At 37.6% G+C, this 27,582-nt stretch overlaps 1 protein-coding gene across 1 annotated transcript in view; it reads left to right on the top strand.

The window, feature by feature from the left end:
- Nucleotides 1–27,582, top strand: part of LOC148819512 (F-actin-monooxygenase mical2b-like) — a 78,628-nt gene that overhangs the window by 31,855 nt on the left and 19,191 nt on the right. Inside the window, exons 11-27 of the mRNA XM_088934955.1 lie at nucleotides 780–870; nucleotides 2,796–2,943; nucleotides 4,725–4,924; nucleotides 5,718–5,827; nucleotides 6,255–6,341; nucleotides 6,565–6,714; nucleotides 8,328–8,444; nucleotides 8,709–8,921; nucleotides 9,461–9,565; nucleotides 10,839–10,970; nucleotides 11,869–11,931; nucleotides 12,303–12,398; nucleotides 13,189–13,296; nucleotides 15,489–15,675; nucleotides 16,412–16,491; nucleotides 17,570–17,669; nucleotides 27,418–27,580. Coding sequence (XP_088791081.1) covers nucleotides 780–870; nucleotides 2,796–2,943; nucleotides 4,725–4,924; nucleotides 5,718–5,827; nucleotides 6,255–6,341; nucleotides 6,565–6,714; nucleotides 8,328–8,444; nucleotides 8,709–8,921; nucleotides 9,461–9,565; nucleotides 10,839–10,970; nucleotides 11,869–11,931; nucleotides 12,303–12,398; nucleotides 13,189–13,296; nucleotides 15,489–15,675; nucleotides 16,412–16,491; nucleotides 17,570–17,669; nucleotides 27,418–27,580 — 2,150 coding nt within the window. The remainder of the gene's footprint in view (nucleotides 1–779; nucleotides 871–2,795; nucleotides 2,944–4,724; nucleotides 4,925–5,717; nucleotides 5,828–6,254; nucleotides 6,342–6,564; nucleotides 6,715–8,327; nucleotides 8,445–8,708; nucleotides 8,922–9,460; nucleotides 9,566–10,838; nucleotides 10,971–11,868; nucleotides 11,932–12,302; nucleotides 12,399–13,188; nucleotides 13,297–15,488; nucleotides 15,676–16,411; nucleotides 16,492–17,569; nucleotides 17,670–27,417; nucleotides 27,581–27,582) is intronic.

Below are 27,582 nucleotides of genomic sequence, written 5' to 3'. Positions count from 1 at the left end.
ACTAATCATAGTACTATCACATGTAAGGCCATACAGACAATTGTTAGAACCACACTAGAGGATCACGTACAGTATATGGAAATTGTGTCCATGGGAATAGTCAACATGGATTTAGAAAAGGTAGGTCTCACCTGACCTAATTGTATGAGGTTTTTGAACAATGGGTATACACAGGGCATATTATATGGTGTATTTAGATATTTAGATGGCTTTAAATAAATTTCCTTATAAAAGATTAATTCTCCAATTTCAGTTGCATTCAGTCAAATGTGTGTATTTAGATTGAGGGTATAGGTGAGGCATAAATGCTCAAATTAGAATGCAATGAATTGGCAGACACGGGGATCTAAACTGAGAGCACTGCTCTTCCTAATTTTAATCAATAAAGATTCTACTATTTCAGATAATACCAAAAAACAGGATTACCTAATGCTATAGAAGCAACCAATGAAATTTAAAAACATTTAGCTAAAATCAAAGACTGGGCAACTACCTTGGGGATGATATTTAATGTAGACAAGGGCAGTACTTCAGTCAATAAGTGGCTGTATTGTCTCCTCTCATTTGTAACCAATCTTATGTGAACTGCCGAAAGCTTTAAAGAACCATGGCAAAGTTTTAATTCATTTTTAACTTGTTAATTAAAAGTTAGAGCTGTGAATGTAAATTGGGTATTAAGTGCAAATCCATTTTACATATTCTGCTAGGCTCTGATTTTTGTTGATTGCAGTGTGCTGACTACATCGATCAGCATTGCATATTTACTCTCTAATTCATAGGTACGCCATCTCTACATCACTGGTGAGCTACAACCCTGTACCCTTGAAAGAGCAGCTTCAGTGAGAAGAACTGTTAATCTTTCTCGACGTGGTAAGTCCGCCAGTTATTTGATGAACTCAAGTGTCAGGACAGCAGAATCTTTCTCGCCTTAAAAACATTGCTAATAAGTCAACTGTGATGAGATTCTGTGGTCAGTTGAAATTATACTGTATAGGATGATGTAATGCAGTTGGGCTGCTCTTTGGTGCAGTGGTTAGCATTGCTGTCTCATAGCGCTGGGGCCCTGGTAGACATCTGCTACCCGACTCGAGCCTGACGGGGCCCGACAAAGTACCCGGTTTCGGGCCTACCTAGCTAACTGTTCGCAGTGGATGAAATAAAACAAAAACTCACAAAGGGAGAACTACTCAAAATGCCAAATGAGTCAGGGACGGCTTCGTTATGGAACCATTATGACCTAAACACCAGTTTTTCTCAGCGCACGGAGGAAAAGAGAGTGACCGATTTCGGGTTCTGGTTGGGTTCGGTTTTCAAATTTGGCAGTACCATTCGGGTTTGGTCAGGTCGAGTCTCAAGGTCTCGGGTACAGGCCGGGTCTGGGTTTCAATGTCATGCCTGTGCAGACCTCTAGGCCCTGAGTCCAGTTCTCCTTGGATTCTCATGTGTTTCATCTGGGTTCTCCAGTTTACTCATGTCCAAAGACATGCTGGTAGGTTGTCTTCTGGGAAAATCGGTGCTCGTGTGAGTCAGTGTGTTTGTGTCTGTGTCTGCCCTGCGATGGACTGGTGCCCCATGCGGGGTGTATCCTGTCTTGCACCCGTTGCTTGCCAGGATAGGCTCTGGCTCCAGCTCCCCCATGACCCTGTAATGCATAAAGCAGTTAGAAAATGGATGGATGGACTTAATACAATTTATTTTTGGAGTGTGAAGTTGAAATGATGATGAGTTTTCTTTTATTTGTCCTGGCATCAGAGTGTATGTAATATAAGCCTCAGCGATTAAGACAGTTTCTCTTTTAGTCTGGTGGATAATGCATTTGCAACCATGGGTGACCAGTTCAGTCCTCCTACTTTTCAAATATATAAAGACTTTTATACTTTCATCTTTGTGGTTAGTTGTTAACCTGTTAGTCATCGGTTTTCATTTTGCAATTCAGTGTTTATTTCTGTACTGGGAACAAAGTACAGTCTGAAGTTTGTTTTTCTAAGGGGATTAATGAGGTTTGTGGAATTTGTTTTTTTTAGGTTTTTGTCTTCTCGTCAGCAGTGAGTACATCATAATTCCAGAAGAGAGGCATATCTTAAATGGATATGTCAGTCTTGAAAGAAGTTAAAAGAGCCTTGAATTTCATGTAATTAATTTAAAAAGCTATACATGCACAAAATATTTAAAATAGCTGGCCAGACTGCAAGATACTGTAACTAAGCAACATAAAAAGCAAAGCACAAATCTGGAAGGACTAACTAATGAATTCTGGTCTTTTGATTAATGGATTATAATAGACTGGGAGTTAGAAAGACTTTCATCTGTTTTGAGGAGTTCAGTGTGCAGCCTCATTCTTCAGGTTTTTTCAAAACTTTTTCTCCAACATGTTGGTCCTTTCCATCTTTCTCCCAGATCTCATCAGTAAAACAATAAAAATAGGCAAAAGAACCAAATTTTGCATGCTCATCACAAATAATAAACTGTACTGGGTAAAATAAATGTTAACATAAGTGACTAAGCTTTTGTCCTCAACTGCACAGTATGCTACACTATGAGTGAGTAACCAGATCTGCCTGTTATTATGTGGTTATATTAAGAATATTTAGTTCTGTTTTAGTAGTGGATGAGCTGATGCTTCATGTATTGAGGGCATCTGTACTCTCCTTTTGTGATAAGCTGGAGAGGTTTGCAATGCAACTTTGGTGAAGTAGGAGTCAGGCTTTCAAGATGACGCATTTTCATTCCTGGTTTGGAAATGATGCAAGCAGAGTGCTCCTAATCATATCTTCTTGTGATGTCTTCTGTTGCAGAATCTGAAATCCGACCCAACCGGCTTTTGACATGGTGTCAGAAGCAGACAGAGGGCTACAGGAACGTGAATGTCTCTGACCTCACCACTTCTTGGAAGAGTGGCCTGGCACTGTGTGCCCTAATTCATAGCTTCCGAGCTGACCTTGTGTAAGTTGCTGGGACGCCTTTAAGACCATTTTATACTGCTGTAGGTGTAATATGCAGAGCTACATTTACTATATTTACAGTGCCCTCCATAATTACTGGGACAGTGAAGTCAAAATTGCAGGTTTTTTTTCTGTACTCACGCATTTTGGTTTGAGATAAAAAGATGCACATGAGACAAAAGTACAGAATGTCACCTTTTATTTCTGGGTATTTCTGCATGTATGCTTTAACATTTTAGAATAATTCCACTTTTTCTGTTCCACCTCCCCAATTTAGTTGAACATAAGTATTGGGAAAAATTAAATTAAAGTAGTATGCAATTTAGTATTTGGTTACAAATCCTTTGCACACAATAACTGCATCACGCCTGCGACCCATTGAAATCATCAAAGTCTTGGTTTGTTCTTTTGAAGTGCTGTGCCAAGCTTTTGCTACAGCCATTTTCAGTTGCTATTTGTTCTGGGGGGGTTTCAGTAGATTGTGATACCTCTGTTCTATTTAGGTTGTTAGTGATTGCAGTGACAACTGTTTTAGAGTTCTTCTTCACAGCTCAGATAATTTTTCTATCATCAACTGCAATTGTTTTCTTCAGCCGACTTAGTTGTTGCTGTTTGCTAAGTACACCAGTGGTTTCTTTCTTTTCCAAGATATTTCAAATTGTGGATTTTACTATGCCCAGATTCTCTGCTATGGTTCTGATTGTCTTCATGTTGGTTTGGGCCTGCTGACTCCAAAGGCAAACACCAAAGAGAAGAGCAAAGGCTAAATCCAACATTACACATTCACAGCTCTTTTCTGTGTGCACAACCAATAAACACCTGACCAATAACAACCACCTGGCTGCCAAATGTGCCAATATTTATCCTCTCCTGAAACACGAAAAGTGCTACAATTATTCTACAACAATGTAAGGTATGCTGTAAGCACTGAAATACTCAGAATAAAAAGTAACATTTTGTATTTTGCTTCATATTTATCTGTTCATCTCAAATCCAAATTCCTTGAGTATAAAGAAAAAATAGCAATTTTGACTTTAGTGTCACAATACTTCTGGAGCGCACTGTATGTAGAAATATGACCTGAATAATTTGATTCCTTTCATCTGCCTTGGAATCATATTCTCTGTTCCTACCTTTTTAAGGAGTTATAAATTTCTTAACTGCAAGAACAATCTGACCTGTATGAAAATTGGAGCTGATTGAATGATAAAACCATTTTCATACAACTTTTTCATTATATTTTTTTTGCACTTGCATGAGAACATTTTCACGTGAATTGTCCTAAAAAAAGAATTATCAAGGGATTGCATTACATTGCATTTCACTATTTGAGCTATGAATTACAGTAGCTTCTTCGGCCTGAAAGCAGCTACGGATTCCAGCTGAAAATGAATGGCTTGTGTGCAAACACTGCTTTGTCCACACCCAGGAACAGCACATGCTGCAGATTCATTCTGCATGCCAGCCTTCCCTCGCTGTCGCACATAGCTGTGATAAAACATAACACTCAGACAAGCTGTTTCTTTTATTTCCTGAATGACCTAAGTGTGTTGATTAGCACAGTGGCGGAGGGAGAAAAGAGTTTGGATAGCTTTACCATGTGTTATAATTCACACGTATTATCCAGGGTAATGAATTATTTCTGGCACTGTGCGAGTGGTTATGGGAGCTTTCCAGTATTCTATTTTCCCAGGCCTCGCTCTTGTCCATCAGGAAAGCCGCTTTTCCTTACGATAGCTGTGAGGCTTAGGCTGACGCCTCTGTCTGTCTTTTGTCGTGCAGTGACTTTGATTCCCTCAATGAGGAAGACTCGGCAAGAAACAACCAGCTGGCATTCGACATTGCCGAACAGGAGTTTGGCATTCCTCCCGTAACCACAGGGAAGGAGATGGCGGCTGACAGGGGGCCTGACAAGCTGAGCATGGTCATGTACCTCTCCAAGTTTTACGAGCTGTTCCAGGGCTCGCCAGTACAGCCACCAGGTAGGCTGGCGAGGTGGCATTTGTTTTTACACAAAACGTAGGCCTGAGACTTTGAGAGATTTGGGGAAAGTGATGGGGCAGGATTGCCTTCCGTATTAAGCCAACGAGCAAATCCTGGTATTGGTAGTTACGAGCAGCCCATTAAACTGAAGGTGCATGTCTTCGGGAGGGGGGAGGAAGCCAGAGTGATCATGAGGGGAACACGATCACCAGAGGAAAGAGCTGAAAGCATGCCCTCAGAACCATGAGGCAGGCAGTGCTACACACCCTGCCACTGTTCTGCCCATACAAAAATGCTGTACCTCCTCTGAAAAGCAATTGAGGACTCGTTCCATGGAGCAATGTGATGTTTTATATTAATATAATTTTGCCTGTTCATCTTATGAATGAAGAACTCACAATGTTAGAGCGAATTAATCTCTGTGAATTATTTTCATAAGAGGGAATAATGTGCATCCGAAAGAAAATGAATGCGAAGAATACTTGATTTACTAGTTACAAGGAAAACCAGTTTGTGTCATGGTCTTATTGTATGTCTTAATATTATTCATATGCTCTTGTTATTTGTAGATATCTTTGGCACTTATTTCATGGAAAGCAGCATTTTATTAATGCATAGTTGGAACAAGATTTCTTAGCTGTATCTAGTGTTTTTTGTCATTGTTTTAGTTCACTGGAACCTCAAATTTCCTACAAACCCTGCTGCGCAAAGCACTTTTGAATTACAATCCATGAATGAATATCATGGAAATCTAGATTAACATTTTAACCATGTTTCTACACTTTATGCCAGGAATAAGAAGAAAAATTAAAGAGAACAATGAGCAATGTCCATCAAAGCCAGCCAACTCTGTTTACAGCAACTTGATAACCCAAACTCTGCCAAGGAAACGGATACCAAAGGTAATTTCAGTACCTGAAGCATGAAATTGTGTCCCAGTTTTTTTTTAAATATGAGCTGCTATAACCCAGCAAACTTTTCTGCCATACCTTTATACTTTTATTTTTGTTTTTGTGGATGTAGGCGCTATAAGAGGAAATGCAACATCAAAAGCAGTTCTGTAAAGAAAACTGAAGTTAACTTTAGAAAAAAAACAGGATTATGGTGTGTTTTATAAGGTGGAAAAGATTAATTGTAACAAAGCCTTGGACAGGTTTTTCATAGCAAGTGTGCATATTCACTTCAGGGCCACACTGAAAAGGACTAAGCTAAAGCTTTCAAGATCTTGATCTTAAATAATAATCACCAGACATCTGTTCTTGCAGTGGTTTATTATTACATATTGATTCCATTTGTTTAATGGTGGTCTTCCTACTGACTTTGTTTTAGGTTGACAAAAAGTTGGAAGACAGCGATTATACGAGCAAAAGGAGGAGAAGGGGCTGCAATCATTTGGAAGAGGTTTGTTTGAAGCATGTAAGAACATCCTAGAATTAAGGAAAATGAATCCATACTTTTAATCTGTGGTCTGAAGGTTTAAATAGATTACACTGCTTGTAGATTTGATATTTAAAAACATTGTGTGTGTCCATTGTAATTTGGATATGTGGATAATAAAATGCCACAATGTCAATGTAATACTCATTGAGATTTTTTCTGTGTTATGTTGCCTTCTAAGCGTGGTTTGTTTTTCATACAGGCGACAAACCTTTCCAGTCAGAGCCTGTGCTCAGTGAGCGAGGGTGGAGAGGTGAAAGTAGGAGGGAATCAGAACAAAGTAAAATCCATGGCTAATCAGCTCCTCGCAAAGTTTGAAGAAAATGCTCCAAGCTGTACTTTACGTCGACAGGTGAGCAACAATGCAGGATGCATCTCTTTCTGTTGCCTAGTGTTTGTATCAAGATAAAAAAAAGTCACTTTATTAGCCATATACAATTTCTTGCAATAGGAATTTGTCCTTCCACGTATCCCAGCCTGCTCTCCATGAGACACACAGACAGGGAGAGAAGCTTGGGGTCAGAGCGCAGGGTCAGCAATTTATACGGCACCCCTGGAGCAGTTGGGGTTAAGGGCCTTGCTCAGGGGCCAACGGAGTAGGATTTCTCTGCCAGCCACGGGATTTGAACCGGCAACCTTCCAGCCACAGGCTCAGATCCTTAGCCACAGTGCTACCACACCGCTCCATATCAAGACATTAACTGTCTTTTTGAAACAAGACAGGAATGTGTCTTCTTCACAGAAAAATCGTATTGAACATAAGATATTGACATGGTTCAGAAATTCCTTCCTGTGTTTTGTAACTGATTTATTTAAATGCTTTCATAAAGTTGTAATGAGGGGAGGTGTGTTGATCACACAACCTTGAAAGACAAGTAGTAAAGAGCCTTTACATGACAGCTTTTATGCCAGGAAACTAAATCCTCTCATTCATTCTAAAGAAATGAGGAGTGAACAGCTGATGCTATAGAGTTCCCTTAAGCAGTAGAGTACTAGTCAGCAAGTGTAAATCCAATTTTGGAAGCTTCGCTAACATGATAATCCCTTATGAATATTGTCCTGTTTTAAAGACAGTATGTGTTTTAAGTACGTCGACATAATTCACGGTACAGTCTTTGATATTTTCATACATTTAAATGCTGTCCACCTATAATTGACTGCAGTGAAGCCTTTTGAGTTTATAGAGAAAAAATACCATCTTGAAAAAGCCATGTATAGCACATTTTCAAGATGGCATTTTTTCTTTATAAACTCAAAAGGCTTCACTGCAGTCAATTATAGGTGGACAGCATTTAAATGTAAGATTTGTTTTATGTGTTATATTTTGATTCAACATTGCATTTTATAGAAACAGCTTGTGAAAGTACTCGTATACTATTGCTTCCAAAGTGAACATTTGGTACTGTAATGACAGTTTCATGTTGTTTATGCCATGAATTGTTTTCTAATACTTTACAGCCAGATTTATTTTTAAAGAATATGCCTATGTGTGGTTCAATTATAAATTTTAAGTGCAGATATCACTGAAGGATTGCTTAAAGTATGTTCTTAATATCTATAAGAAATGATAGTGTGCTGTATAAAGGACCCACTGTGACACAGGTACCGACAGCAGGTATGCATGACTTTTATCCCACTTTTAGCATTGCTTTTTAAATAGTGTGGCCTAGATATGATATTTGACAGATTTATAGGTGTACCAGAAGGCTTTCATCTCTAAAATGCACTAAAATATGCTACATGCACAAATTTTATTTTTTCAGGTTATTATAGACAACAACCTGATGGTTTCATCCCTGCTTCTCTCTGTTCTTATGCAAGAAAAAGACAGTAGAAAATATCTTGCTTCTTCTGTTGACAAGTGCATTTCTTTTTCTTCCCTTTCCTTATGTCTTTCAAATTTCCACTGTCATATCCTGCTTGCATTCCCTCTGGGCTTTCCTGGACTGTGTCTGCATTAAAAAGGTTGAGTCTGGTTCAAGTGCAATAAAGCCTCCAAGGCCTCCTTATCTTGACATGACTGAGAACCCTCGCTTCGCCAAGCCTATGGACCAAACTCCTGTTCCTCCACAGAAGAGGCAGGTATGGGTCTGTTGATGTAGCCCTGGCAGATGCAGATAGAATAAGTCTGCAGTTATAATCAAAAAGTTAATGCACAACCGATAAATAAGACATTTATCGGTTGAAATCAGGGCCTCCTAAGTGGTACAGCTGAGGAGATTTTCATTTAAAACCTGTAATTTACCTGAAATTAAAAAGCAAATTGGTCTCTCTACGCTAGTGTGATGTTTTGATCCAGTTTTCAGTTGTGAGCAGAAGGTATTCACATTTGCTGTGCGTTTCTAGTTACAGTCTTCAGCGAGTATTCAATATGTGGTCAAAAGGACAGACCAGCCATTGCAGAGCACTGGGTATGCTCTGCCCAGGAAACCTAAACAGGCCGATAAAGCACTTGTTGAAGCAGAAAGCACAGACTGCTCGGCTTCCTGTCGCTCCACTGTCTTAGCTGTGTCAGGAATGCTTCAGCGCCTTCAGCGGGTTGAAGAAAAAGTCAAACAGGTGACAAGCTGCTTTTTTCTTTCTCCTTTCCTTTGTCCTATACTCTTTGTGTTTCTTCACAGTACATGCACTCGCACCTTAAAACGTGAAATATAATAACTTCTAGATTTGTGGAGCATTGTGGTTTTGCCAAACTGCAAGCCACCCTACATACTTGACCCTCACCACTATTCCCCTTGCAGACTCAACATTCTCTTCCTACTGCTTAAGGGAAGCATTCTTGAAACTACAAGCTGCTTCCTTCTCCCTCTTTAGGTCCCTCTCTTTTATATAAGTGTTGTTTCAGAGTAGCATAAACATTGTTAGGTTCCCACAAGGAAAATAAATAAATTTAAATGAATTAAGATAAATGACTTTGTACAGTAAATGGGTCCCATTTACATACAATGTTTAATAGAGTCACAAAACATTTATAATCCAGTTTGTAGAAAACATTACTGGTCTCAGATGACTAAAACATTTTTCTAACTATGACTTTACTTTGACCTCTTTCAAACTTTCTTTCTCCTTTGCTTTTCCCTTTCATTTCCATCTTTCAGCGGAAAGCTCAGTCTCAGTCTGCTAGGGAGTTTCACAAAAAAAGCGTTAAAGAGAAGGCTGCTCATCTCTGTTCTCTGTTTGGGTACATGGCTTTTCAACCTCAGGTGACTGACTGTTGCCCTCCTGCCTGCATTCCGGCTCTCCTGTGTTCTTGTGCTCTGCATGTTTCTTCACCATAAGATATCTGATTTTACCATAATAACTATGCAGCATAGTCAGTTTTTTTCACAATTTAACCAAGCAATGCATTTATTTTTCTTTACTAGAGCTCATCACATTTAAGTTCATGCTTCATTAAACCTCTGCACTTAAACATGTTTTTATCATGATTTCACTGTTCATGTACTGTATATATTTATAGCAGAAATGCTGGTTTCCGTTTATTTCAGGGAGGATAACAATCAAATCATTAAATAAAGTATCCCTGCATTAAAATGAAAAATAGCAGATTTTACACAAAACTATATTCTTTACATTAAATATTATTTTTTCTTCCTTTTTATATTTGTACAAACGTAAGAGAAACACTGGTAGTTCTTGTCTTTTTCTTTCCCTATTTCTTAGATGTACAGACATTTTAAATTTCCTATTTCCAGAACTATAAAAATGTTATAGGCCATATGAATGCTTTAGGCAGTCTGTTGTTTTGTTATTAAATTATGAGGGATATTCCCATTGTCTGGTTCAGTACACATCATAATGATAAACATGAAAAGAAAATATGTAGAGGAGTAAATGATCTCTGTAATAATATATAATACTAATACAATAAATCTCGTTGTTTCTGCTATTGCCAGTGCTCATGATCATTATATAAGTTCAGCATAAATGGCGATTGACTCTGGACTATTTTTTCTGGGTAATTTTTTGTAACCATATAAAACAGTCTTACCGTCACAGCTTGTTCTATAAATGGTTTGTTGCATCATTGTGGGATATGGAATGTTGCCAGAAGTTTCCACAGCTGAAATTAAATACTTTTTCATAGCATGTTCACTAATTTGATTTAAAAAACAGACATAAATGCTAATAGGCATGAACTCATATATATAGTTCTTGGCAGACATTTCTTTCTCATAAAACAAAACTAATTTGAATTAAAATTCTGTGTTTTTGCCCTCAACCCAATCACCAAAGAGTGAATTTCTTTGCATGAAGACCACGTAGGCCTTTCAGAGCGTGGTAAATTGTTTCTGTTCATACCTAATATGTCAACACTTCCACTCCTAACATTTATGTTCATCAACAGGCCTGTCCATCCATTTTTCGGTGACTGTGCTTTGTAACACTGCTTTTCCACACTTGCTCTCTCCCCTCTCTGTGTTTCATTGATGGAACATTCCTGATTCATTGCCAACATGCATCTGCTCTGTGCAGAGTGCGCTGCCCGCTCCCAGCCCTTTACCATCCCGGCCAAAAAACTCTTTGGCCTCTCCTTCCCCAGAATCCTCCGCTGCTTCACCCTTTTCATCTCAAACATCAGCTCCATCTTCTCAACGCCCTCCACAGGTACTGTCTAAACATGCTGCAGCTGTGTGCATCTCGCCGGACAGGGGCTACAATTGTACCGCAGATGATGTGTTCACTCGGGGAGGAGAGCTAGCTTATTATACAAAGACATGTCAGGATATGCACTCCACTGGCCAAACGATTAGGAACTCCCGTTTAAATGAGCAAATGGACAGCAGCTGGCTTGAAGAGCAGGTGACAGACTCTCATCGGCTACCTGAGCCTCAACCTCATCCCCAGATACTTGTTTCTGTCAAAGAAAAACTGATGGAAGTGGGAGAGAGTACACTGAAGTCCAACACAGTGTTAACCTCTTAAGCTCAGATGAAGCTGATCTTCTAGAAGGGTGGGACAGGATCAGGTTGCAAGTGTTGTGTAACTTCAGGCAGTTCTTCATGCTTAAAGAGGAGGCGCAATGTGTAGTTTTGTTTGTGCGATGTTAAAAGGGCATATCATAATATTTTGGCCAGTGTACTCCACAACAGATTGTGTTTATTGCAATCTATACTTCAGTGTAGAATTTACTAAAGTAACTAATTAGTAAGAAAATAAAAAAACTTAAATATACCTTGGTTCAGAGCTATGACATGATAATAGTACAGTTAGAAGTCATGGTCTGGTCTCTTGTGTATGTAATAAAATATATTAATTTTGGCTAGGAAAACTTTGAAAATGATAATACTGGATTTTTTTAAAGAATCATAACAAAAAACCTGATATGCTGGGCTATCAGGTATAGAGAGCTACAGTATGTTTGATCACTGCAGGCAGAAGCAAACCTGTTCTTGTTCCTTCTACTATTCTCATGTCTCATTCTGTGTTCTCATATTTCTTCCCTATTTCTCTGTTTTCATTTTTGTTCTGTATTTAATTTAAAAAATTGACAAATGAAATGCAGGATCTAGATAAGCTGCTATATAGAACAGGTGAGCCCAGTGAACAGCCGAGAAGGAGGAATGTGGTGAGTGTCTTCTGCACAATTTCCCAGATCACCTCTCCTCATTACGTCATACTGAGGTTTTATTTTCACGTCATTCTTCCAGAAACCAATATGCTGCTGTCAACCAGGATTTCTAAATTACGGAACTACTGTCACAGTAGAAGGTGACTCTGGTCATCTTGTATGTTTTCGGAAACAAGTTGCTTTTTGCTTGTGCTTAAACTGCAAAATGTTTATCCTCTCGTTTAAAACTGCATTTTAAGATTACGAGTAAAAGTGGTTTCTTATTTTCCTCTTTAACAATCAGATATCATTGCAGAGATTTTAATGAAAAAACAGACTTTGCTAAATAATTCTTACAGTGTTCCTTACAATGTTTTCTTTAATTGTAGAACAATGGAAATGGTACCTCATGTGTAATCTTTCAGAACCCCATTTTCGAAAAGCCCGAGTCTAAACAGACTCAGACATTGAGTTCTTCAGGACAGGTATAGATGGATTGAAGTTTAAATGCCTGCTTTTAATTAATGCCCTTTTTTGTTCATGTTAAGTAACTGTTCACATTATTTTGTTAAGCACAGTAATCTAAGCTGTTTTTTTGGAGAAAAGATTCCAAACCAAGCATGTCAGGTACAGAGGTTATTTTAGAATCCAAAGGTTCTTGAGTGTAGTCTGTTGCAGTTGACAGAATGCCATTCAGAATAACAGCAGCTGCTTATTTATGCTGTATCCTCTGAGTTTCTCCTTCTGCTCCAGTGAAGGAATTTAGGCTAGAGTAGCAGTGTACAATAGGAATTACAACACCCAGACAGTCCTGAAAAACTATTATGCAAACACATTCCTTTGCTTCTTTGCATTCACGAACAGATGTTTTTTAAAAAAACTCCTCTTATTTTGACAAGGAACTCCTGCTTTTGTATTTATTTTTTAACCACATACTTCATAAAGAAAAATAACTAAATCACAGTGAGTGGTCACATCTAAAAAAAAAACCTCCACCTCTGTAATTCTCTCCTTGTAAGGAGGAGTTCTTGTTCTAGAGCATAGGGGGCGAAAATTAATTAAAGCATGCAGAAACAATGTAATTGCAAACCTGTTGCTGTTATTGAGCAAAAGCAGTAAGTCTGCCGTGTGTCTGTGCTTTGGATGCATTTTCATATCCTTCCCTCTTCAATACCTCTGGCTGTCACTTGTTCCATCACTTGTGATGATGTCCACTCTGGCTCTAACCTTTCCTTCCTTTTATTCTGTCACTCTCTCTTCCTCTCCGCCTGTCAGATGACTGTTGGAAAAGTGTCTTCGGTCATTGGTGCAATGGCTGAAGTTCTAGTCACCCTCTATGAGAATGATCACAGGCCCAAAGCTTGTTGCACATCTCCTGTGCTGGTAAGCAAAACATACAGTTGTCACAGAAAGTACAGTAGCTTTCTCAAACCTGGGGTTATTCTGGAATTGAGAAAACCCAGCCAAGTCATTCGTGTTTTAAGGCTCAAGTCCTTATTTGATGCGTGTTTGCCCAGATCAGTCGGTGTGCAGTCAAGTCAGGAATGATTAATGCATTGTAATGTGGGGAAGCAGCCAGCAGTCCTGTCACAAAAGGAGAGTGATCAGTTTTCAATTATTTTTCATATAAAATAAAAAAACAGAGTACAGGTTTGCAAAAGATTTTTATCAGACTTGTGAATCATTTAAATGTCTGTGTACATTAACATCTGGAGAACGTATGGGTTCCCTTTCTTTAGTTCCTGTTGGACACAGTGTTTCAATTGATGTATGAATTTGCTTCTGTGTTTTCAGATAATTTTTACACCTAAATGCAGGTAACCTGTTACATTCTTGCTTTCAAACTTTATTGGAAGCTAGTGGCTGACATACTGTGGCTTCTATAAATGATTGAATCTGGGGTATTAAGGATGTTTTCTGATAAATGCTGAAATTGATTAAGTTCAAAAACATTAGTAGTAATGAAGGGCTTTTTTTAAACCCAGATAAAACTGCCCAAAAGTGTTACCTCCGCTTACCATGAGGAATTGGAAATATTTAGCACTCATGTGAAAACTGCATAATTCTATGTGCATCTTGCAACCTGTCAACATCGGCTGACATTGTGGTATAGTTGTGCCTGTTGGGAAATTCACTTTTCAGTCCTGAGGCATGAGCTTCATTGAATACACTGTCATCTTATGGATGGCCTTTGTCAGCATTCGCAGGAGGATTTGTTTGAGAAAAGAGCAAAATACAGAAACAAAATCTTGAATATCTAGTTCACTCCATAATTAGAGGCTTGTGGACCCAAGGCACTGCAGAACTCCATAACGAGGGAGGAAATTCCATGTTAATGCTGTCTTGTTACCTCCTGGTCTTTACTGGGGTATTTGTAAGTATAGTACATTAGCTTTCTCTTTACTCTGAACACTCCATTGCATCAGGAGGGTTTAGATTGTTGTTTAGGTGGAATGGACAGAGTAATAGGTGAGGAGACCACTGATTTGCCTTTTTTGGAACTGTTTTGGTTTAAACCCATTTCTTCTCAAAGCTACTGTATATTTTTGACAACACCAAGCTGCTGCTTTGTTAAATCGAGAGGTAACAGCAGCCTAACCAATTGCTTAATATTTTATTAATGAATCCTGTCCAAGAACCTGGTCCTCAAGTCTAGACTCATCTTTAACCTACTCCTCCTCATTCCGCTGGGTCGGAAATCCAATTTCCTGTACAGTGCTCTGCTTCACTGTGCTTTATTCTGACAGGTGAAATGAGTGCTAATGGTAACATACCATTACACTTATCGGTTGATAAAAGCGATTTCGTACATTGTTAATCCTTTAGCCCATCATATCATCTTTTCCCACATGCCTGTACTGTATTTTAGAGTAAATTACCTTTACAATTCAGTTATTCACTGAAATATAGCTTATTGTATCAATTAGTTTAATAATGGAAGCAAGTGCATTGTTTCCATTTTGTTTTTCCATTGTTTTTTGCACAAACTCTAAGGTAATTAACCTTTTGTGTTTAGAATGAAGTTATTTTTCATTGTATACAGTGTGTACATGCATGACTTGTGCACATTTTTTTTATCTACAGTGAGGGGTCTTCTCCAGATCTATAATGCACTGTTTTAGATTAAAAATTAGATATTATTTCAGGTAGGAGTGGTTTCAATAATTCCTTTCAAGGCTTTTCACATTTTTGTTCTACAACATGTCCATCTTCACGAGTAGTATTTGATTTACAAACAGTGGCAGCTGTGATTCCCACAACAGACATAAGCACGTTCCTGTTGCCCATCTCATTGAGCCAGGTCCCAGCATGCTAGAATCTGCCATGCCACTCTGGATGTGCCTTAAGGCAACTCTGCAGATGCTCCTGGAAGCTGTTTTCTTCTTCAGTATTACGAGTTAAAGTTCTCGGGGAGTGGGGGGGGGAGAAGCACTTTGAAAAACTTTGAACAGGTCCTCCAATGGCCTTCTATCTAAAGGAGGTATTTCATTCGGTCATGTATCATCCTCACATTTTCCGCACATCTGCGAAGCCTTGTTGAAGTAGATGTTCATCATTTCTTTTTCTGCTCCCAGGGGTCGATGCGCAAGGAGTTCCCACAGAACCTCGGGGGCAGCGACACGTGCCACTTCTGTAAGAAGAGGGTGTACGTGATGGAGCGCCTCAGCACAGAGGGCAGGTTCTTCCACAGAGAGTGCTTCAGGTGTGACGTCTGCAACACCACCTTGCGCCTGGGTGCTTATGCCTTCGATGTGGATGAAGGTATGACCGTGGCTGGGAAAGGACAAGGATTAGATGTCTGTTTAATCTATTGGGAATCTTTTCCTTTGCAATGCTCTTTTGTGGGTGAAACTCATCAGCTGGTAAACTAAACCTTGGAAACATTTTCTTACATCCAGAAACTCTTGTACCCTACATTGTTTTAATAAAAAGCAGAACAAAGATAGAAATCACGATAGGTATTTGAAACAATAACCAGTAGTGTCATTTGAAAAAAACAAAGTTGTTAATATGTTTGCTTTTAACCCTTCTGGTTAATCTTTTGGCCATAATGGCAAGGAAGTGAGATGATGACCCCTGTGATAAACCCAAGGGTTAAAGTGTTGGATTTTGGGATTAATGGAGAGGTGTTAACTTGATGAACACTGGAAAATAAGGACAAATGTTCAAACTCCCATCTTAAAGAGCCTGAGACTGCCAGCAATTTGTCTTTTTGTGGATTTTTGTCATGGGCTGCAAAATATGTTTTGCTATTGCATCAGATGTAGTATTTTCAGAATGGCTGCCATAAACGATTAGAGGTCTGTTGCCTGAAATATTAAATCACCCATGTTTTGACATCTTTCTCCTACAACAGTAAGGTACCTGGTTTTGTTGAAGTAGATATAATCAGGCTTACATTTAACTGTAGAATATTTTTTTCTTATTTCCTGAAAAATAAAGCTCACTATGGTTGTGTCTCCATAAAATCCAATGGGTGTGTTTACTATATTGGTAGGTAAATTTTACTGCAAGCCTCATTTCACTCAACGCAAGACCAGTGTCAAGCACAGGAAGAGGCATGTAGATCTACAAAAGGTAAGCAAAGTAAAAATATTTTCTTTGCTTAGAAGTGGTATATGGCCAAACAATGATCTCAGCATTATTTTCAATACAATGCTTTAAAAGGTGTGTTTATGTATTTAAATATGGAATATTCACACAGCAAGAAAAGTGTATTGAGTATCTTGTAGAGATGGTGTCTTTTAACTGAGATGTTAGATTGATGCTCTGGCTACTCAGTCATTAATTGATCATGTGGCTTTTTTTATACCAGTAAGGGAGTGTTACCCAGGTGTCCACACTGGGCCTGCACAATCTGGCCTCCCTTAAGTTCTCTCTCAATTCAACTGGCAAAGTGATTTCTGGCTCCTCCCCTGCTCTGCTATGGAGTGAAGGTGCTGGACTTCTTTGGTGGATAATGTGGGTTATATTAAAATACGTAGAAGTGTTGAGGTTCTGAATGTCTTGACTTACTAATGTGAAAATCGCTGGACTGCAGTAGACAATTTTTGTTTAATCCATCCGATTTGGAAATTGCCAATCGTGCTTTTATTGTGTCTTGGTGCACGGCTGCAAACCCTACTTCAGAATATGGGGGAGAATGAGTACAAAGGCATACTCCTTCGATCCACTGGTCTTTTAACAGATCTGTCAGTACAGCCCCGCACTGATTCAGGTTCAGGTTAATTAGAGGAGTGAGTCATTCCTGACCAGTAGCCCTGCATTCCTGCAAGTGCCCAGGAGACCTCAGGGTTTTCTGTGTCACTAAAATCTGACTAATTCCAATCCAGCCCTCAGCAGCACTCAGCTAATTGTGCATTAATGTTTGGGAAATTCAATTTCCAGTCACAGTCAGCTAGTGACCCCACAATGTCTGGAACAAAGAGCTCAGTCTGCTTTCAGGCCCTCAGGAGGCCCTTCCATTACTTTAAACAGTGAACACTGGGGCTGATGGAGGGGTGTTAGCATGATGAGTGCTGGGAAATGACATGAAGACTTCCACAGAGGAAGAAAATGACATACCTCATGGAAATTAGATTGTCAGCCATGGTGCCGCATCCCACCATCGAGAACGACCCTGCTGATTTGCATTCTGTGGGTGTTTCCTTTTTAGGATGAGAAGGAGGTTGTGAAGCAGGAGGACTCTGGAACATCTGCCCAGGAAGCAGGAAGCACTTACTCGGCCATGGGAAGCCTGGAGAGCCGGCCCCCAGGTACCATGACTTCCTTCCTTAGGAAAACCATAAGCTGGCCGCTGCGTGTGACCCGGGATGTGTTTGATATCCCCAGACGCCTGTCTCGCTGGATGCATGGTGCAGTGCACGCCACTGGCCTCCATTTCAGGGACAATGCCAATGATTATACCTACTTGTATGAGCTGTTAAGCCTAGGTGTGCCTCTTCTCTGCATGCTCCATGAGATACTAGGGCACATGTTCATGGAAGCCGCACCTCCAACACTTGAATATGTGCTTGAATGGGTGGAGCTGCAATTAGGTGTGAAGCTTAACTAAAGTGCCACTGAGTACCAGATGTGCCATTCAGTATTGGGTGATGCTTGATTTGAATTGGACATTGTAGCGTTCATCACTGTTTCATGAAAATGACATGGCCTTCTCTGATGATGTGCATTGATAACCTGCCAAAAGGACTAAATCTTAGCTTTGATCCTCCCAATACCCCCAGTCTTAAGTTAAAAAAAACTTGATGTATTTCCATTTAGAAGAACAGTATATCCCAGGCAAACAAAATGCAGTTGGGTTGTAATTTTCAATCAGTGTGTAAATTTTGATTTAATCTTGGCCTGACATTTGTATGTGCCTCTTATACCTAATCTTAGGCACTTTTATTGCAGTTATTGGATGTTTTGAAACAATTGAATCCTTCAGCATTTCAAACTAGTAAATTACAAATCCAATTGAAAACCAAGATGTAAACCCAATAAATAGTTTATGATGAATAGCTAAACGGATGTCTTTAAATATTGCAACAGGTAACATGCATAGTCAGACAGTGATCCATATCATTTTTGAAAATCTCATAAATGTTGTGGGTGTCCAGTTCAAACAGGGTCACCTGATTTGGTCTTCTCTTTATTTGAATGCAGTCTTAGCCAACATAACACCTTCAGAGAATTATAAAGCTGTAATAACATTCAGAATTGTTTATCAGTGCTATTCCAAAATTCATAATTAAGAAAAAAGTAATCATAATGCATAGCATTTGTTGCAGCAAATTGCTTGCACAATCAACACTTTTGTTATGGTTAGGGTTTGAATTGGGGTTAAGGTTTAAAATATGCAATATGTCTTTTTAAAATGGTTGCGTAGAGTAATGAATGTTATTACAGCATGGTTACATAGCCTCTGTGAAGTTGTGTGGGCTACATTTAAGAATGCATTCAAATATAGTGCTACCCCTGATGTTACTGTAATAGAGCTTAGCAATCAAATTAAGGTTTTAACAAACTAAGGATGTCTTCCGTTTTTCAATGCTTTGCTCAGGTTACAATAGCCTAAAAATCTTTTAAAACGTAAAAAGGATTTACTGAATGCACTTTAATTTTAGGCACTGTCCCATTCTTTTATTAAAATGGGAATGGAAAAGCTTTTTCTTAATATCGAGGGTTAAAATATGCAGTAAATCTTTGTGAATTCAGCCATTACGCACACAGTTTACTAAACATTAGAAACCTTTTTGTGCAAAGTGTAATGCATTCTTATCCATTATATACAGTCGAAATGCCAAAAAGCTTCTAAAAGCCATTCTCAGAATCTCTTTTTAAAAATGAAACAAAAGTTTACATTTTTTTGTTCTCCATTATGCTGCCATCAACAGATTTTAAATTCCATTGGTGAACAAAACAGTGCATTTTTTGTAGCACATTTGTTTTTTTAATATTGACAGTTGTTTTAGTATTGACAATATTGTGACAATTGATTTTAAAATTGAGGATTTTCAATTTTAAATTACATGCACAATGCTCTCCAATTTTTTATTGAATTTATATTGCTATTGATTTAGGTTCTTTTGATACTTTTTGTAGTTTACACTCACATTTACCATGGTTTACATTTTATTACATTATTTGTTAATACCAACATGTAAGATAGAGAATAATGTTTATTGTTCAGCTTTACATTCTGAAGAACAGAGTGCTAATAAGGCCTGAATACACTCATTTTGGTCTGGTTTACATTTTTATGTTTAAGTTGCCTTTACGGCAACACTGGATATACAGGAGATTTAAATTCCAACTTTTTTTTATTCACAAATGTTTCAATTGTTTCTTATTATGCAAATGACAGCGATAGTTTTAGACTATAAAACTTCCTGCAACATTTCTATTTCTGTAGCCTTACCTAACAAAATCGAGTTTCGTGTGGATAGTTTTCTAAATTACTGTTGATAAAAAAAGAGAAATAAAACAAGCACAAAAATAGAGAAATTAAGATTTTTATCAAATGTATCAGACAGGAATGTTCCAAATTGTTCAGCTCCCCTCTGGAGGTTTTCCTTTGCTAATTATGTTTAAGTTCAAATGCCAGAAATTATTTGTACTGGCTGCTGCTTTTCTAAGCATTTTTCAAAGAATTCCATTCCCATGTTTTTTGACATATTGGTCGTGAAAAGAATAGAAAACAAATGGTGTCTTTTCAGTTAGATGGTTCGTATCAGGCAGTTGGATGCTTATATAAGCAGCTACAAACCGAACTTTGACCAGTGTGTGGAGTATATATCCAGAGAGCAGGATGAGATGAACCCTCTTTGGCATTCATAACTGCGCAGGCAGCAATAGGTTGTAATGTTTTACTGTAATTCCACCTCATTTTAAAAATTTTTCTAAGCAAATCATTGCCTAAATAAGCATATGTCCTAATAACTTTGAAAGACACAATGTAAGGATATCAGGGTTTTTGTAAACAAAAGAAATATTGAACTGTACATGCAAACAAAATAATATGGACATTTCTTTGTACTTCTTTAGAGCTGGTAGCACCTAATTTTTTATTTAATATCAGTTCTTTTGTGTGTTACCTTTTCTAATATTCATGTCAACAGAAGCACTGAAACTGTACTGTTTTAGGTAGATTGCATCACTTAGAAAACAGTGTGCAGTTGTTTGGAGAGAATTAATTAAATTCTTTCACTCCTCACATCCATTTAAGGCTGACTGATCTTATTTTGTTCATATACCCCAATGTAATTTAATAAGAAGTCAAATTCCTTCAAAGGACCAAAATCAGATATACATATTGAATACAACCAGTCACATCTAAGGATCATTCCAGTATTTTGAAAATCATGTTTCTATAAATAGCTCCAAGTCAATTGGGAGTTGCAAATCCAGATTCTTACTTCTAGCAATTCATGGGAGCAAGTGTGTGTTTAAAGTTTTTATACCAGGGTTTTCACCAAAGAATTGTACCAAATGCTTTGGATACAAACATCTCTACACTGGAAGAAATTTAAAAGTTGTAATTAAGATCTTCATTTTACTTTTTATTGATCTGTTTCCCACTGTTGCTAACCAGATTGTATTTTAAATATTCTCAGTGCCTTCATTATAAAGCTTTCTGTATAAATAGTGTAGTTCTTGTTTTTTTTCTTCATGTTAGCTTTAATTATAGTGCTGTAGTAGGAAGGTTTAAATGTTTGTCAACAGTCAAGCATGTTCATACATATTGTTAAGCAGGTTTTTGTTTTTAGTTGAAGGAAAGCATTGGAAATGATTTATAGGTATTTCCTAGACTTACCTTCTGTATTGTACTTTCAGTTTGTCTTAGCTAAAATTTGTTATAAAAACACAGCAAGGAAACACCTGTGTATATCATCTTAAAAATTGTTGTTTCAATCTGCAATCACATTTGCTCTTGTGCAAAAAAAACAGGAGGGTTTGTATGTGTTTTGTATTTGTTCTCAGTTGAATCTTTCTGGTGTAGATTCTCTTTCCTTGATTTACCAGTGTAACTTATCTGCTTTAACCACACTAAGCTTTCATTTTTTCTCTTTTTCTCTTTTCAATCCTTCCATTTTTTATTTTATTCCCTTTTTTTACAATTTGCTTGTAGTCTGTTTCAAGTTTCCAGCACTGCAACCTCTCATTGGCTGAAAAATGACAGTAACAAGGTGAATGGCCAACATTGGTCACATATCTTTTGCAGTAACTGCTATCAGTGTTTCGAGTGCTTTTAACAGCATATTAACCTTGTGGAGAAAATTGCATGGGTCTTGTGTATTAAAGCGTTCTTTTTTTCTGCTGCAAGTTTCTAACTTTGCTGTGCACTTAAGGCTACTAAACAAATTATATTATGTTAGTTTTATAAACCAAAATAAAACTAAAAGACCAAAGTGTACCGAACACTACAACTTTAGTGGTTTAGCACCACAAGTCTGAAGGATGTGAGACTAATACTGCTGCATTTTGATTTTTTTATTGTGCTTTTGGATTATTGAGTTAGAGCTAAGCTTACTAACAGAAATGCTGTGCCATTGGCTTTTAATTATATTATTTTCAGTGTTGAAACTCTGCATGTTTCAAAGTTTTCCGCTTTGCCTCATCTGTTTTGAAATGAACACCCAGGCCTCAAAGTCTCTCTATATACCCCTATTTTATTTTCTGTTGCAGAATGAGCTTCTCTTTCAGAAAGCCACTCAAGAATCTGTCTTATTCTTCCTAAAATTGCAGTTAATATTATTCACAGGATTTCATTTTTACATATTTTACAAATTCACCATAGAGAGATGTTTTGTAAATTTAAAGTTGTATTTATAAAACAAAATCACTTGCAATACTGTATTTTGCACAGTCAAAAAAAACTGTTTAGCTTTATTTATGATATTTAAAGCTGTAAGTATAAATAAATGGATACAATTCTTTATAAACTAATGTGCTTTCTCTTTTGTGACTGCTTTTTACTGAGGTCAAAATGCACAGCATTTCAAAGTGTATTTAAAAACAGTAGTATAAAGATTCATACTGTATAATTAATATGGTCTCTGTACATTTATTGACAATATGGTGTTCGCAATTTTGACGTATTAAATTTCTGGTGTAACTGGCTTAAACTTTAATGTTTTCTAACATTACAGTACGTATAATACACGTACAATGTGAGCATCATAGGGCACCAATACAGTGATTTGTTCTGGAGAAACGCCAACTTTAATCAAATAATACATTCTTAGTAATTCAAAATGCAGTACCCTCTTTATTACACTTAAACCGCACTCTGAAGGTGATACATTAAATTTGTCATACTGGCTGCAAAACCTGACTGTACCTATCTAAATGGCCCAGAATTCTTCTTGTAAGGTTTTTGTGTCAGCCTGTTTATTCAGATGCCTTTGATCACTGCTAGAGCCTAGATGTCTGAAACCCTGATGAGATTCCTGAGCGATGAGATCATCCACCGTGAATAAACTTTGCACTCTTGGTACGCAGGCCAGACACTTTTAATCATACAAGATAAGGCTCACCTAAGAGATGGAGACAACAAAGTCAAACTTTACAGAACAGAAACAGAAAATACAAATCACATTTCCTCTCTTGCCTTTATTTCCTCTTGGGCTATAATCATTAGCTGTTAAATATCCGGAAAGCCTTACATCACTTGTGACAATTTGTATTTTTTTATTTTGAACTTTTACTCCAACACATCTATACATACTACACAAAACCAAGAGTTCTTTTTTTACTGAAGGAAAATGAACATCCTAGAAAAACAATTTTGAAAAAATCTCATATGAATCAAAGGTTCATCTCTGTTGTCTTCAATTGTGAACCAGGAAAGTAGTCTTTTTTTTCATTCCATCTAAAGACTAATTCTAAAGAAAACTTATGCCAACCATGTGCAAACAATGAATATAAATAAAAGGAAAATCAAAGTACTAGCCAAGACAATTTTCTAATTGTAATACAATGAAGTAGTTCAGGTGGGTAGCTGCGTCAGCATGCGTAGGCTGCAAAGGAACAAGTAATAGCTGAAAAAAGGAAGAAAGAAAACACAACGTTTCGGCCGTGGAGCCTTCTTCAGGTGTTCTTCAGGTGACTTCAGGTGACCTCAAAGTCGATGTGAAAATTCTTTAAATGATCTTGTTGCGATGGACTGGTGTCCCTTCCAGAGGCTATCCTGCCTTGCACCCATCACTTGCCAAGATAAGCTCCGGCTTCCCTGTGACCCTGTTTTGGATTAAGAGGTTAGAACAGGGGTGGATGATCTTGGGTGCATTCAAGTTAAAAAGCAAATTGCAAAGGAAAAGATGAATTATGAAGAATGGCTCTATGGCATTGCATGCAGAATGGTAAGACCAAATGATCGTGTCCAAAAGAACTTCCCTTGTGGTCACAGATGGCTATGTAACTGAAATTGTTATATTATACAGTGTCTCCATAATGAAGAATGGTATGGATCCGCACGTCAAATTATTTCATGCTAGCGTTGTCAAAATGAAACATGGCACTCCTCATCTTAGAGAAATAAAAAGTCCAAGTGAACGTTTTTCTCACAATAACTGATTTTGTGTTGGGGAACTATAAAATAAACCAATGTATCACCATAGCAAGAAAAGAATCACAAAAAGGTGTATTAATGTGTACCTGGATGTGTTTCTGTTGGGTATATGATGTCTTATGGTTATTCTCAAATTAGGTTTAACAATGCCTTAATGCACTAGACCCATTGCATTAGATTCTCTGTGTGAGGTATTGATAATAAACAGCAAGATTATCTATCATCTACTTTGTAAAGGACTGTCTATGCCTTTGCTTTTATTTTTTTTTACTTTCATGTGGCTTCTTCTATCTGCTTCAAATGTGCCCAGGATAAAAAGGTAATGCAGATCTGAGTTTTCATTTGAGGTAAATGGGTCTCTATTAAAGCATATAATTAAATTTACTTTAGTTTTTTTTTTACAGCTTCAGGCTCCTGAATTTGTTTTTTTTTATTTTGTTTTATTCAGATTTGCAGTTGTAAAATAATTTGTTGGTAAGACTTTGGTTAATTTTGGTAAGTAGTAAAAATTGTAGTGAACATTTGCTTCCACATGCTATAAAGCTGACATTAGTAATAGATAATACAGTGTTGTAACACCAAGATGGTATTCCCTTTCACCACCTAAAAAACTTTAAAGGTACATAAAAACAAACTGAACCATTTCTCCTTCAAATCCACCTATTAAATGTTAATGCTCTATAAATGAAACAGTTCTTATGATCAGCACCTCAGTGAAGGGTTCATGAAGTGCCTTTGAAAAAAATTAAGTCCAATACTGATGTCCAAATTCCCATTCCATGTATTATTTGTGTTCCTTAGCTTGTTTGGATTGCTCAGATAAAGACCTACAGAAAGAGCCAGGAGGTTGTGTCATATTTGGCTTGGCTTTGGAACTAGCTGTCCTTGTGACCTTAATAATTTATATCAGTAAGCTTAATGCTGCCATCCTTGGCCACAGTGTCCCAGGAAACAATGCTAATAACCTGAGTAATTCTGGTAATAGGAAACAGGCTTTGTTATTGTTGGTCCAGAAACAAGGTGAAGTATGATTACAATTTCTGAAGGTGATGTTGGCTTTATCTAAGGCAGACATTACATCACCTGCACAGCTTCTGAACAGTGTTATGGGAAATTATGACTTCGCCCTGTGTGATTGGACATGGACATTTCCTGTGCTTTCTGTAATGTAGTGCAGGGTTCCAATGGTGTCCTCTGCCAAGATATGAAACATTCTTTCCTTCTCTTTAAACAAGAGAATGAATAGTAGCTGCATCCCCTCTCACCTTGATTGCAGGTTTAACCATCATTATCGCAATATGGGTGCTCCGGATGGTTTATTTCAACTGCCTGCGTTATCCCACAGTTTGTCTTTCATGCGGCCTGATTCTGATTAGCTGTTGTTACAACTGTTTCCAAATGAGCTGTCGGCTTAAACGAAAAAGCATGTACAGTATATGCAGTGCTCTTCCCATAACTTCAAACTGTTCTGTCCACATCTGTATTAAGAACCGTTCAACGAAGTACAGTATTAACCTGCTTGTAATTCTCCACTAGTACTGCACCATCATAGTATGGTGCACTAAAAACCTTAAACCCTATAGAGTGGGAGTTCTCAAATACAGCATGCTGTTCCCCTCTTGTTTTTATCTGATTATTCAGTGGTTTATTTTTTCCAATAAGACAGTGTACAGTACACATGTTTTTATTCTGATGCCTTAACAAAACATTTTCCTTAACCGGAAACAGTAACGGGAGGTGACATAATTAATTGACTTCCTATTTTTCAGATTACATAAGAATTTCATTGGAAATTCGCCACATACTTCATTTAAAAACTGTCAATTAAACAACTTAATTATAAATAAAGGTACATCCACTCTGACATCCACTCTGACACTCACCTTTAAATTGGTTCTTTCCGTTTATTTCCACTACATATTTTTAAAAAATCTTTATAGTATATGTCTGAAAACTGGTTTGGTGTGGAGAACTTGCACGACATCCGCAGTGTCATAGTACAAGCTTGCTGGAGTAAATAGTTTCTACTCTGAGGTACACATATTGAACACTTCTATGTTGGTATAGTACAGTGAATTTTCACTTATTTTCTGCCATTTCAAGCAATCTTAAAAAACGACAACAAAGGACATGCCACTGTCTTGTTTCTTTTTACTAATGATTAAGTCTGTGTGTGTGTATAAGGGCTATTGATTTCTAAATAGATAAGAAATACAGTAGATAATGCTTCTTTGTGTATCATATATTGTGTGTTGAATCTGACTCTTAAAAACAAAATTATATACAGTACATGAGAATGTCTGGAATTAAGGAATTCAAATAGTTTTCTTTAATTAAGATTCCTGAGTTAAAACACAACACCACGTTGTTTAGGAGAAACGTATCAATAGAAATTCACCTTTAGAAAACTGCAGGTATACAGCAGCAAAGGATTGAGAGAAAAGGCCACACAGTCCTTCTAAAATCTATTCATTGCCGTTTCCCAAGTTCCACAGTAGTTTTATCAATTTGGTCTGCTGAAAACATTTTTTCTGATCTGTCTATAGGGTTTAGTTCCTTTTGTTTGCCTTGTCTGTTGAATAGAGCCCTACAAAGAGCAGTTGTACTGTACACAAAATGCTGCTGTAGAATGGGACAATAGAACTCACGAGAACTAAAGCAATTAACTAATGACAAAGGAAACTGGAATTTCCAGTGGGATGGGTCTTTTATCCAGTTAATTAAATTACTGAACAGCTGAAGAAAAAGTTAAATCAATTTAAGTAGATAGAGAAAGAATGTGCAACAAATATTTCATGTATGGTCAAACTTAACATAAATGGTTTTCTTTGACCTTGAATTTTAAGCTGTTTTGTACTCTATGGATGTGTCACCAACCCCTAGCTTGCCAAATGTTCTTGTTAACATCGGAGCAACAGATATTGATCATTTGACACCTGAGTACACATAACACTTCAGTATTACTGTGCTGCTCAACAAATTATCCAGGTAATATTAGAAACCTCTCTTGTTTGGACATGAATTAGCCCTTTCAAAAGTACTAGTGCTTGCAAGAAGTACTACATTACAAATATAAATATTATCTCTGTTTTCTCACTGTATTGTTTAAAATCGTCAATTATTTTTGTAATTTTTTAAAAAAACTATTTGAGTGACTACCCAGTTAAACTCTCTTGATTATTTTAAGCCTACTTTTACCATTTTTCCTCAAAAATATCTACTAGTAGACCTGAACAGCATGTGCCTGGTCAAGCAGAAAGACATTCTGATCCCCTTTCAAAGAGCACATTGGTTCCTCAATGTCTACTTTCTTTTTATATTCTCTTTTTTCATAATTACATTTTCCCATGGACCTCCTGGAGCAAATGCATGGATTGTAGTGAGAAGCACTGGTACACACAGTGCTTTGATCTTCATCAGCCTGTATTGGACATTTTTCCAATTTACAGGAGCCTGTTTCCAGCCTTTGAGCAATTCTGCCAGCCCAAAGAAATCTAGAAGTGTTCTAATGGGTCTGACGTCTGAAAGCTGTCCGGCCCTCTCAGAGTCCAGCTCAGTCACAGGTGTGCCTGAGGAGGCTGTGCACAACAGGATCATGACTGACTCCAGCTAGT

Source organism: Atractosteus spatula, chromosome 16 (genome assembly GCF_055471065.1).
Source record: "Atractosteus spatula isolate fAtrSpa1 chromosome 16, fAtrSpa1.hap1, whole genome shotgun sequence".
NCBI lineage: Eukaryota > Metazoa > Chordata > Actinopteri > Semionotiformes > Lepisosteidae > Atractosteus > Atractosteus spatula.
Note: the sequence above shows the minus strand (reverse complement) of the source record. Positions and strands in the feature narration are given on the sequence as shown.